Raw genomic sequence first — 12610 nt, 5'->3', positions numbered from 1 at the left:
AAAAATGTGATCAGCCGCTGAGCGTGTTGAGATCAGCCGCCTATTCTCCAGCAGGCAACTTGGGCGCAGAATTCATTAAGATTTTGTTTTGGTGATTTTATTCTGCACAGCAGTTGTGGTAATTGTGTATGCGCTTGTAGGACATCTCTTCTTCATTTAAAGGGAATAGTCGTTGAGATATCTGCGTTTTGAGTGAGTTGAATATGATTTTTACCATCATATATGCTCTCTCACAAGACTAAATTGCAAAATACGATAGCATAGGTCTGACAGATCCTTGCATTCAGCCACATCATAATTGGCAATTGCTTGCTTTAGACGTGCTGGTCAGTACTAGTACAGTGAGTGTTTCCTTGGGTGGGGAAAGAATTCTCATCTTTAAGCTCTTTTCCTACAAAGCCTTGTCTTTAGCTAGAAGCTTGGAAAAGCAGTTTTTAAGTGTAAATAGGGTATACCAGGAAAAATGAGATATGTGGGCTCTTTAGGAACCACAAATCAAGATACCAGTTTGCTGATTTTTTTCCCATACTCATCTGTTGACTCGCTTGCCTTTCCAGCTCCACCGCGTTCCACCCAGTGGTTTGGAGTTGAGGCCCGCCACTGTTGACAGCAAAAGTGGTGCGAATGTTCATTGATCTCCAATGCCAACTGGTACTCCAAGCAACGCCACAAATTCTAGAGGAGTAAGAGGTTTGAGGAACATTCTTAGGACCATTATGATTCTGATGACTTTGGGTGTCATGTGCATCCTGCACTTGGATTCCTCAAATGTCAGCCGCAGCCGCAGTACCCTGAGGGATGGTTGGAATCGAGTAACATCTTGCATACTTTTTGTAAAGAATAGCCATTTTATCTTCATTATCAGGCTCATGCTTCAAGCTAGTGAGTTGTTTAACTAATGAGTAGAGATGGTCACTTAGTTCTTCACTGTTTTCCATCTCACGATCATAAAATTTAAGCTCCAAAAATACTTTGGAATTAGTGATTTTGTTTCCAAATATGCCTTTTAACTTACTCCAGATTTGGTTGGCCATCGATTTGAAGTTGACATGATGTATGAGTGAATTGGCAAGTGCAAGGCCGAATCCCGATGATGGTGATTGCCTGTTGATTGTGGCCTCCAAGATTTCAACTCCGGTCCCCCAACCTTAGGAGCACTCTTATCGTAGGGAGACAATCTCCTCGTCCTTCCCGCATCAAGAGTAGCTCCATCTTGGTCTGCCATGTAGGAAACCCAGTTCCTGAGAACTTTTCGATAAGGTAGATGCTTGATGAAGTGGCCCGATCCATTTTGCAGAGTGTACAAAAGCTAGAAGCACAATTAGGTGGGAAAAGACTTTTCAGGTCAGCTTATAGTGAGATGGAGCAAAGGAGGAGCATCAGAGGGCGTTGATGGAAGAGATGCAGAGGCACGAGCTGAACACTCCAGGTGGCAGTGGGATGAGAACGTCCAGGCAGCGGCGACTGGACAATTGGACGGCCAAGTGGCAGAGCAGAGTTGTGACTAGGCGGAGGCGGCAAAGTGGCCGGCGGCGGCTGTTCCCTCAGCAGTTGCACTGCCCAAAACAGGTGGCAAAGACGGCTGATTGGCTGGGCTGAGGTGGTGCGCCCAGCACTAGCGCGGCTTGAAAAAGGTGGCGGACAGCAGGCTCTGATACCATGCTGTCTTTTATGGTAGAGCTGCGCAGCTAAGGTGAGGCTATGGTGGATCAAGGAAATCCATGGTGGTGTGTGTAATAGAGAGAATGAGAGATGTAACAAACTGTAAGGAGAGGGGGACAGTGATTGCATGACTCAATGGTACTTTGATTGATGATTTTAAAGATTCAAAGAGTACAATGCTTTTATAGGCTTTTGGAGCCTTATCTAAGACACACCACATGTTGGGGCAATAACTCATGGCAAGTGCCCATGACATCATTGCTTATCACATACACACACGTAAGTGGCTACAAGTTCACATACTCTTACACATTTACTCACATAAGTGAGTGTTTACACACATGCAAGGGCTTTTTCACACACGTGAGACTCCAAATACCCAACAAATAATCACATTCGGATGGTATGTAGTGTTGGGACCCATCAAACAGAACCCCTCCTTGCTCCTTCCCTTTTCTTGTTGCCTAGCGAGCTTGGAAACATGAGCAGGTCCTCCCCTATTTTATCTCACACTAGCAAAACAAGCCCCCCCCCCCCCCCCCCCCCCCCCAACCCACAAACACCCCACCCCTCCCTTGTGCACCCCGCTTCCTATATAGATGGCAGTGGTGGCATGGAGCCCCACCTCTCCCCTACTACCACCACTACTACCCCAGGCAACTCTCAAGATTAGTGTTGAGCTCACCCACAACCTGTTGGGAATCAAGGTCTTACCTGTGCATGTGAATTACCTCTTAGAGGGGTCACTTATGTGTTTGTGTATGTGTGTGTGAACCACCTCTTAGAGGGGTCACAATAATATCTAGATATTGTGTGTGATGTGACATAAGCGTAACAGAGGAAACAAACTATTGTAATGATGAATGGGCTTTTTAAAAGTTGAAGTTTGTGTTGTTTTCAGTTGTGTTGTGTGTCATGAGTCTGTGACTTGATCTTGTGTGTACTGTACCCTTTGGATCCCATAATTGGCTTGTGAAACTAGACCCATGTGATTTATCCTTGACCAGGAAAACTGGCATGAGAAACCATGAGCCTAGATTTATCCTGGACACAGTTTGAGATAATCCCTTGGGGGGGGGGGGGGGGGGAGATTGTCGGGAATCAAGATGTGCATGTGAACCACTTGTTAGAGGGGTCACTTATGTGTTTGTGTATGTGTGTGTGAACCACCTCTTAGAGGGGTCACAATAATATCTAAATATTTGTGTGTGATGTGACATAAGCAATGATGTCAGGAGAAGAACCTTTGGGCATGTAAAGGTCTTGTAATTTCATTGAAATAACCACACAACTATCCCATCATTGACTCATGCAACTCTCTCTCTCTCTCTCTCTCTCTCTCTCTCCCCTACACTATTTGGGCTATACATCGATGAGGTGGCTGACTTCATTGGTCACGGTGGTGGGGACGGGGTAGACATCTCAGGTACCATAGTCCACATTATGCTATATGCAAATGATATTATTCTGGTCTCTGAGTCGCGGATGGGACTACAGCACCATCTCCATGCAGTCGATGACTTTTGCACACAGAGGGGGACTTACAGTGAACCTTGGGAAAACCAAGGCCATGAGTTTCCACACCTCAGGGCTGGTTCGGCGACGACAAGCCATCTTCACACTAGCAGGAGGATAGGTAGAGGTGGTAGACTCATATGTGTACCTGGGGATTGCATTTACGACTCCGCCAGGAAGATTTACTATGGCACAGGCAGCCAGGGATAGACTCACACGAGGGTATGCAGCTCTGGCCATGCTAGAGAGATAGTGTCACCAGGCACACTTCCAGGAGCCCTGCACAAAGGGGTGGTTGTTTGACACACTAGTTACCCCTACTTTGATGTATGCTGCAACAGTATGGGCACTTGGGCTCGCTACCTCCACATGGTCTCAGATAGAGAGGCCTCAGATTCTCATGCTCTCACAAATGATCGGTAGCAAACCCTCTGTCCCACATGACATTGTCCGGATGGAGTTTGCTGCACCTCCTATGCTAGTAGAGGCCGTCTTCCAGACGATCTGCTTCATGCAGAGGATCAGAGATATGCCATCAGATCGACTCTCACATAGAGCTTTTGAGGTGTCCAGGCAGCTCGCAGAGAGTGGAGATAGGAGGTCATGGTATTCACAGATGATACAGTGGCTCACTCAGCATGGTCTCGACGGGAGCGATACACTCAAGAGACTTGGATTACACCCAGTCAGCCTCTACCGCCGAAGATGCTTCCTTGACTATGCAGACGGGCAGTTACACTCGAACACCAACGAACTTGTCCATTTCAGGGTTGACTTACATCTTTCAGCACCAACCACCAGAGGAGCACGACAGTAGGGATACACTCAAGAGACTTGGATTACACCCAGTCAGCCTCTACCGCCGAAGATGCTTCCTTGACTATGCAGACGGGCAGTTACACTCGAACACCAACGAACTTGTCCATTTCAGGGTTGACTTACAGCTTTCAGCACCAACCACCAGAGGAGCACGACAGTAGCTACCAAAACACAGCGCACAAAACAGCCTCCACCAAGCTCTAATACCACTGTTGGCCTAGGCTGCGCACGACCCGCAGAGCCGCTTCAAACATGGTGGAAGGCCCCCCTCAACCTCCAATCCCTTGCACACCACACACCCGTAAAGGGTGGTGGAGGGGAGAGACCTTAGACTATTATATATATATACATATATTTTTTTCACACGCAAACTGGATCAGCATATGCGATAAACCAACGTAACTATGCTCACGTCATTGGAGAAAGGGCCACGTGGCAGCCAGCTGTAGGGGCAAGCAACATTCTAACACTCTCTTTAAGCTTTCACTGTCTATGCTTTAGCTTCAGCAATGTTTGTTTATCAACCTCCATAAGCTTCACTATATCCAACACCTTCATCAGCAGCAGAAAACACCCCCCCCCGCCCACCCCCATCCCCTCCCATTGCCTCGCTTCCACCTTCGCCTCCTCCCGCCCCCGCCCCCGCTCCGGTCTCGGCCCCTCCCCCTCCCCCCTTACATTCCTCTTACCCTCTTGTGGAAGACTCCACTTTACCGGATACAAGAATGAGGGTTAGGATGTCTGTAAATCTGCAAATCTACTAGTTACCTCACTGTCCAGAAACTTGGATGATGCCCCTCATCTTCTGTTGGAGTCCATCTGTTGAGATGGAAGGCACTTAGCATTGTTGATTTTCGGGCTCTTCAGCAGCATTGGAGGGCTGTGTTTTTCTACACAGGGGGCTGCTGAAGGCTGCATTGGAGAAATAGAGCTCGAACGGCACCTCATCATGGTGGCCACAAATTCTTAGCAAGCTCTGGAAGATGCCAAATCTACATGGTGGATTTCAAGCACGAGTCCATCGCCCAGTCCAATCTCGAGCTGCTGATTATTAAGGAGGTCCTGGTCACCATGCAACTATATGTGGCAACCAGCAGTTCATGGAGCCCATCAATCAAGATGTGGTATATTGGCAGCCGGTGTGGCACATTACTAGTCGTGCTGACACTGTTATTGGTAGCATGTACATTTCAGCTGCCCAAGCCTCAAGGTCAAAGACAAATCTCCAGCTGAAAGACAAAGACTACTTGGACCCCATTTTTTGGCAAACTTTTGGGTCAAGGTCAAAGTTTAGACACGTACTCTTGGCCACTGTGCAGGATTCGGTCCTACAAAAGATGTTCACAATCATTTTGGCCACACTTTATGTTTGGAACCAGCCCAGGGGCCTAAATGCACAGGCATTTGAACGATTTCTTTTGGGCTTTGGCACATGCGCCAATGCTGGCTTCAGGGATTTGATTTGGTGGGTGCTGTGCTGCGTCAAGTCCCTGCATACCACACCAATGACCTCAAGAATTGTCTAGTATCTTACCACCATCATGCGAGATGCTCCTGTCAGTTTAAAACGCACTCCCTTCTGCTTGACCTCCAGCGCTTATCAGCATCCAATGGCTGTATCCCTTACCTTCCAGTTTCCAGCCTGTTTATTCTAGTCTTATAGAGCCTCCTGGAATTGATTGGCCCATCCTAGGTGTGCACCCAAGCTACGTTGTTCAAAACCTAAGTATCCTCACAATCTTCTAAATGAGGGTTCAACAATGTTCTTTCTAACCTACTTACACTGTCTTCCCTGCACATGTCCTCAGGTAGCCATGAAACTTGCTTCTGAGGACTGTGAGGCCTAATGCATGTTGTTGGAGTAAATATTTTTGGAGATTTAGACACAGAATCTTGGTCATTATTTGCGTGATGGCTTGGAAGGCAGCTTAGTTTTGCATGAAGGCCTGGACTTAGCTGGCAGAAACGGGTGTCTGAAGCCATATGAAAAGCATTAAAATGAATGTTTGCTGGTGGTTTAGTGGAAGAACACAATGATATTAGTTGTTTATAAAAGGGGCTTTAGATTACTGATCATCAACCAAGTTGTCATGTTCAAGATCTTTGGTAATAAATATACCATAATCTAGTGAGTTTTCAGCTGTCGTGTCTGTTCTATTGCAAATTTCAAGGGCAAATAGCCCTGCATTCATGGTCAAACATTAGTAAAACAATGATAGAACCCTCTTCCACAGTCAGTCTATTCAAGTCAAAGGTTTTTTATTAGTGGTCAATTGAGTTAAACACTGGTGAGTGACTGGTCATTACTCGTCCAAAGCTGTCGAATGTGATCGATATATTAGTTATAGCTGGTGCACATTGCATAATCTTGTACTGAGGCTCAAGATCCTCCAAAATGTGACAAGCATGTCTTAGAACATTTTTCCTATATATGAAGCTGATTTCTTTTCTTTTTGTGGAGTTCATGCTTTTGTCCTGCTTTTAGGGTTCTTATTGATGCACATTGACACACACTTGCCAGAACCAAGTGAGTGGACCTAGTGACTTGCCTTTTCAATTGATGCTAAGTGGCTTTGTGTTCTATGTGCCATTAGTTTCTCGTGTGAATACAGAAAGTAAAGACATTAGTATCACTTGCCATTTCTATGTGCCATTAGTATGCTTAGTATGTCACTCTTTTGAATAGTATAAATATGCAATTTGGTATTAAAAAACAATTGTGCAGGCTTCATGAAAAAGCATATGGGATGCATGAATGAGGCATAGGGGCTACCTAATAAGGTCTAGGACAAACAGGAACTTCGTATAGAATCTTGTGCTGTTTGTATGGTGTACGGAATGTTCAGTACGGTATACGTGTGGTTAAGTACTGTACCGATCAGGGCATTGAGTACGAGTATGGAATGCAACTATGGATTACTTGTTCTCTGTGGGATCTACCCATGATGACTGCACCACAAAGATATGGCTTGGAAGCATGATTTGTGACATTTTCTAATTTAGATTGAGCAGTCTTGCAGAGGAGGACAAATTCCTGCTGGTTTTAAGTGAGTACAAGCTGGGAAAGGTGAATTGGCACTCACTAGCTTTAGGTGTGAGGGGGAATTGAAAAACAGGCATGGATAAATGCTTATCATCTTTTTCATGAACTCGATGAACATAACTCAAGTAAGTGTTCTATTTGTGGCTATTCACACGTAGAACTTGAAGGCCTCTTGTAACTGTTTCAGCAGCTGTTCTGCTTCTGTCCCCACGACTTGATGTGGAAGCAGAATCATGGTATATTTGTCATTTGTTTTTGTTAAAACAAGCCAACACAATAAGTGCTGAGGTGTACTGCCTTAAGTTTTTTTTCTCTCGTCACAGAGAATGATTACAAAAGCTACTCGCTTCATTCAAAGTTCCGATCTTGCTCTTTTGTCAGACAGGGGGTTCAAGCTAGCAGTATTTTAAGCAATTTGTGGGGTAAGACAGCTAGACCAGTTTTAAGCTCTTTATTTTATTTTTTATTTTTTGGGTGGGCAGAGAAGTGAGAGTCCAAGGGCTGCTCTTGTTAGGAAGTCAGCAGAATTCATTACAAGGATGTTGGTAATTTTTGGTGAGCTACACTGAAAACTTTTGGTTATATCAAAACTACTCTGCTGTGTTATAGGTTGATTGATTTTTTCCTGTTTTTCTGGTCAACGTATGTGGTCATCATTATCTTGTTTTTTGCAGGGCTTTCAGATGCAAGGGAGCTTGAAATTGGTTTTAGTTCAGACGTGGCAACCTCTTCAGGAAGTCAAGAAGCCATTTTGGTAATTTTCAATTTTGGTTTGCCTACTAAAAGCTTTTAAAGTAAGTAAAATCAATAATAGATAATCAAGAGAGGGCCTTGAAGTTAGTAAAATCAATAATAGATAATCAACAGAGGACATTGTTAATTCCACCTTTTGTAGAGTCCCTACCTTGATGCGGTAGCAGCTTTTAGGGATGAGGTCCGAGCTGCTGTTAAGGAGGGTGCCTCGAAGGTATTACTATTCTACTTAGCCTCCAATGTTTGTTGCTGTACGCACGGTTTATAACACAAGCTGAAGAGCTCAGTTCGTGCAGGAAAAAATTTTGGGCATTGCAGACAGGTTTCGGGATTACACTATGGTGGATCTTGGAGTTCGTTTGGAAGATACAGCTAGTGGGTCTATTTGGGAGCTTGTAGATGCACAAGTACTTCGAAATCTCCGCGACGAGAAGATCCGTGAAGCCAAGGAGGCGAATCTCAAGAGCTTGCGTTCGAGGTTGGAACGGAAGGTACTTTTCTTTTATAGAATAGGGCTTGAAAAGGAAAGAACATATCAATCGAGGTCATCAGATTCAGTTCTTTAGTGCTCCTGCATCTATTTTCATACATGATGAACATGTATGCTAATGGCAGAGAGTCTTAGCTACCAAGCACACCCTTTCCACCCATAGAATTGGTGGCAGGATGTTCCCATGCAGCACACATGCATGGAACACACTAACAACATCACCAATTGAAGGAATTCTCTCTGCCATTTTGTGTTGTGTAAATCCTCCTGTTCCTTTTAAATCTGCAATGCACTTTGCTTCTGCATGACTGCATGCATGAGCATGGCTCAAGCGTGTTTTGGACTGCGTCTGTTGCTTGCTTAAGAATGATAGTGTAAAGCTGTTGACGCTATGAAACTGGTAATGAAGGATGTAACACAACGAAACACAATCATACACAAGTGATCTACTCTAACTTGTATTACACAAGTGATCTACTCTAACTTGTATTACAAATTCTGTCTGGAAGGTACAAAAAATCAGCACTCCGAAGCCCAAGTAGATAGAAATTACTGCTTGTCCCGATTTCCCATATGCTGGCGTGTGATTGGTTGCTCGCTTGATGAGGTAGGGGGCCTTGCATATTTATAGGGCTCTGTGTGTAGCATACGCCAAGCTAGAACCGTGTGAAACAACGAGACCTTCTTTATACGTGAGTTTAGTGAGTCTTTAGCAATCCTTTAAACAACATACATGAATTGAAAGATGTAGTTGAGACAACACAAGATGGGGTCCCAATTACCCACTGAAAGCCCCCTCCCCCCCTCACAAGTAGGAGTATTTGCTTTATTTCTTCTAGAGAACTGAATACAAGCTGAACTATGTCCATAAGATTGAGCGGACAAACTGATTGAGGACTGGCCCCTACTACATGGATGCAACTAATCATGCCTATGATGCATTCTACTCCTAATGCTGACATCTACATGTACCTACATGAAGACTACTTTGCTGAATTCTCCAAAGTGGGTTAAGAGGACTGACTTGACATTGACCTAACATACTTCTACGGCTGGGAGACTGACCTGCGTAGCTCGTGCCTAACGTGTGCGAGATTGGGGCTCACAAAGGGGTCACGGCGTACGACAAAATATCATAAGAAGGTACTACTTGTGTACATGTGTCTTGCATTGTTGATGAGCTAGTGTGTCACCGTGTACCACAGTGCATGGGTGCACGCGCCACTGTGTACCTGCCCAATTAGGTTCACCTCTTGCTGCATGACCTCATCCTGGGCTACCTGACCTATTGTTGACAGCCTGACTAGCACTCCGTTCATGGTTGTGGCAACATTGCCTGTGGCCTGGTCGTTGGTGCCCAGCCTGTCCACATGGTTTGTAACTGCAGCTATCCTTGGCTGCATGCCTAATAAGCTCACAACATGAAAGAAAGAGCAGCACAGGTTGTAGGCCCAAAGCACAAACTGTAGAAGGCTGGAAACAGTTGATTATTGCTGAAAATGAGCACCAGGGAAGCTCATAGGTGCTTACACGCATAAGAGACTTGCTACAGCCATGACCTCCAGCCTTATATATCCCTCCTATGAGCTGGTGGGCCTGCTGTAGTAGGCTGACAACTATCATGTAGCATAAAAATGCTATAAAAAGCCTAAAAATGGTAGAAAATCCCAAACAATATCTGCTAAAATATGCTAATGCAGGGTCTCATAAATTGAATAGTACAAGCGTGAAAAGGCCCTCTGGAGATGATATATATTCCAACACCTCCTCTTCAGCGCCAGAGGGGCGGTCCTATGCTAGCACGCTGAAGTAACACCTCCAAAGTAGCTCTTGGAAGTGGTTCGGTGAAGAGATCAGCCACATTGCCCTTGGTAGAACAGTAGGCCAGCCGAAGAAGTCCCAACTCGATCCAGTCACGCACAAAATGATAATGCACCTCAATATGCTTGGATCATCCCTGTATCACAGGATTCTGAGGTAGAGCAATAGCACTTTGAGAATCCGAAAAGATGGTCACCGGGGAAGTGTCGGCACAACACAAATGCTTTAGAATAATCTGATGAATCCAAAGTGCCTTAGTGGAGGAGAGAGAGAAGGTAGGATTTGTACTCAACCTCGGTGGAAGAAGCAAAAACCGTCCTCTACTGTTGAGACCTCCAAGAAACCAATCCAGTACCAAGCATGAAGCAATATCTAGATGTAGACCTCTGAGTATCAATGCAGCTTACCCAATCAGAATCTGTGAAACCAACCAAATCAGCACCAGTGGAATAGGTGATGCCATAATTTGAAGTACCTCAAAGATAACGAAGAATTCTCAAGGTTGCTTGCCAATGAGACCTTCGAGCGGTTGATGAGAACTGGCTGAGAACACTCATAGCATAGGAGATATCTGGATGGGTGTTGGGAAGGTAAAGCAATGAGTCAACAATTTGATGGTACTCTATGGAATCCACCAAGGGTGTATCATCCTCTTTGGATAACTTGGCATTGGGATCCATGGGACAAGAGAGAGGTGTACAGTCTGACAACCCATAAAGTGAGAGTAGCTTCTTCACATACTTCCGCTGAGAAATGAAGATACATTCATCTTTTTGCCAAACCTCCACCCCAAGAAAATAATGAAGAAGGCCAACATCAATCATCTCAAATGTCGCTGAAAGCTTGAATTGAACCTGTGTGACCAACTTAGTATCTGAGCCAGAAAGGATAAGGTCATCAACATACAAAACAATGACACAAATATCCCCATTAGAATGAAACACATAGAGTTTGTTATCTGCATATGCTCTGTCGAAGCCGAGATAACAAGAAGGCATCAATCTTCTGATACCAAGCACGGGGTGCCTGTTTGAGACCATAAAGTGTCTTCTTCAGAAAATACACATGGGTCTCTTGTCCGTGAATCACAAAACTAGGAGGCTGCTCACCTTAAACTTTCTCCTCTAAATCTCCATTTAGAAAAGCGGATTTGACATCCATTTGGAACATGGGCCATGTGAAGTGTGGCGCCAGAGCCAAGACAATCCTGATGGTGGTATACCTGGTTGTAGAAGCAAATGTCTCATCAAAGTCTGCACTTGTTTGTTGAGCATATCCTTGAGCAACAAGGCGGGTTTTGTACTTATCCAAAGTACCATCTTCATGAAACTTGACTTTGAAAATCCATTTCGCACCAATCACACTATGATGTAAAGCCGTGGCACCAAAGACCAAGTGTGATTCCTCTCAATAGAGGACATCTCTGCTTCCATGGCTTGCCGCTACTGTGGCTGTGAAAGAGCCTCCTTTGGACCTATTGGTGCTATGAAAGTGGTAACAAAGGAAAGAATACAATGGAAGCCCAATCATATAGTAGTGACTTATATTAACTCCGAGAGGACGAGCCCAAATATACAATAGATGGAAGTATAAATTCTCGCTACAAAAAATCAGCACTCAGAAGCCCAAGTAGATGGAAGTCACTGCCTGTCCCCAAACGCTGGCTTGTGATGAGTAAGGGGGCACATGCCTATTTATCTGCCACTGTGCGCCCCCCTTTTTTGGGGTTGGCTTGCTGCATTAGATCCACCACTTGCCGCAGGACCTTATCCTGGGCTATGAGACCTCCTGTTGAGAGCTTTACTAGACCTACCCATCTTGTCTGTCCACGTTGCTGGTCACACTGCCTATGGACTGTTTGTTGGCCCTCCACATGGTTTATAATTGCAGCTGTCCCGCAGCTGCATGCCTTATAAGCTTACAACAATGGGTGAGACTCGTCGGTGATTTTCTGTCATGAAACCAAACCACCTGAATCATAATAAAATTTGAATTGAAGAGTTTCTTTCGATAAGAGCCGCTTTTGTAGTGACTAAGAACCATCTTTTTTGGTACCAGTTTCTCTTAACGTCTCCCAACATCCACCAACTTCACTTCATCTTTCTCTGATGGAACACCCAAAGCTGGTAGAGTATACTCCACAATATTACTTGAGGAATCATCGGGGATGCATCCTCCAATTGCTTGACAATCCAGCTGAAAAATGGCTCATTGAACTTCTTGATGAACTTACAAGGACCTTTCTTCTTTGGAGGAAGTTTGGAAGAGACGTCCCCGAACTAGTTAAACCTCTGCTTTTGTTTATTCAAATAAAACCAATGTCTATCTAAAAATGGCTTTTCTTATGATTCTTGTTGATGTCCGGGACTTGCTTTGTGTGAGCTTTTTGTATCTCGTCGGTGCAACATCTGATCAAAATTTTGGACCACTTCGTCTACACACCAAAATTGTCATGTGCACAGTGTGTATCTACCGTGTGCTATACGCATGCAAGACTAGTTTCGAGG

The 12610-nt window shown here is 44.7% G+C and overlaps 1 protein-coding gene across 1 annotated transcript in view; it reads left to right on the top strand.

The window, feature by feature from the left end:
- LOC147621356 (uncharacterized) overlaps nt 1-12610 on the top strand; it is a 55240-nt gene that overhangs the window by 34494 nt on the left and 8136 nt on the right. Inside the window, exons 17-20 of the mRNA XM_086824094.1 lie at nt 7522-7594; nt 7714-7793; nt 7935-8006; nt 8089-8283. Coding sequence (XP_086680220.1) covers nt 7522-7594; nt 7714-7793; nt 7935-8006; nt 8089-8283 — 420 coding nt within the window. The remainder of the gene's footprint in view (nt 1-7521; nt 7595-7713; nt 7794-7934; nt 8007-8088; nt 8284-12610) is intronic.

This window comes from Cibotium barometz, chromosome 30 (assembly GCF_041138505.1).
Source record: "Cibotium barometz isolate CiBa-2024 chromosome 30, ASM4113850v1, whole genome shotgun sequence".
NCBI lineage: Eukaryota > Viridiplantae > Streptophyta > Polypodiopsida > Cyatheales > Cibotiaceae > Cibotium > Cibotium barometz.
The sequence above is the reverse complement of the archived record's forward strand: the minus strand, read 5'-3'. Positions and strand labels throughout refer to the sequence as shown.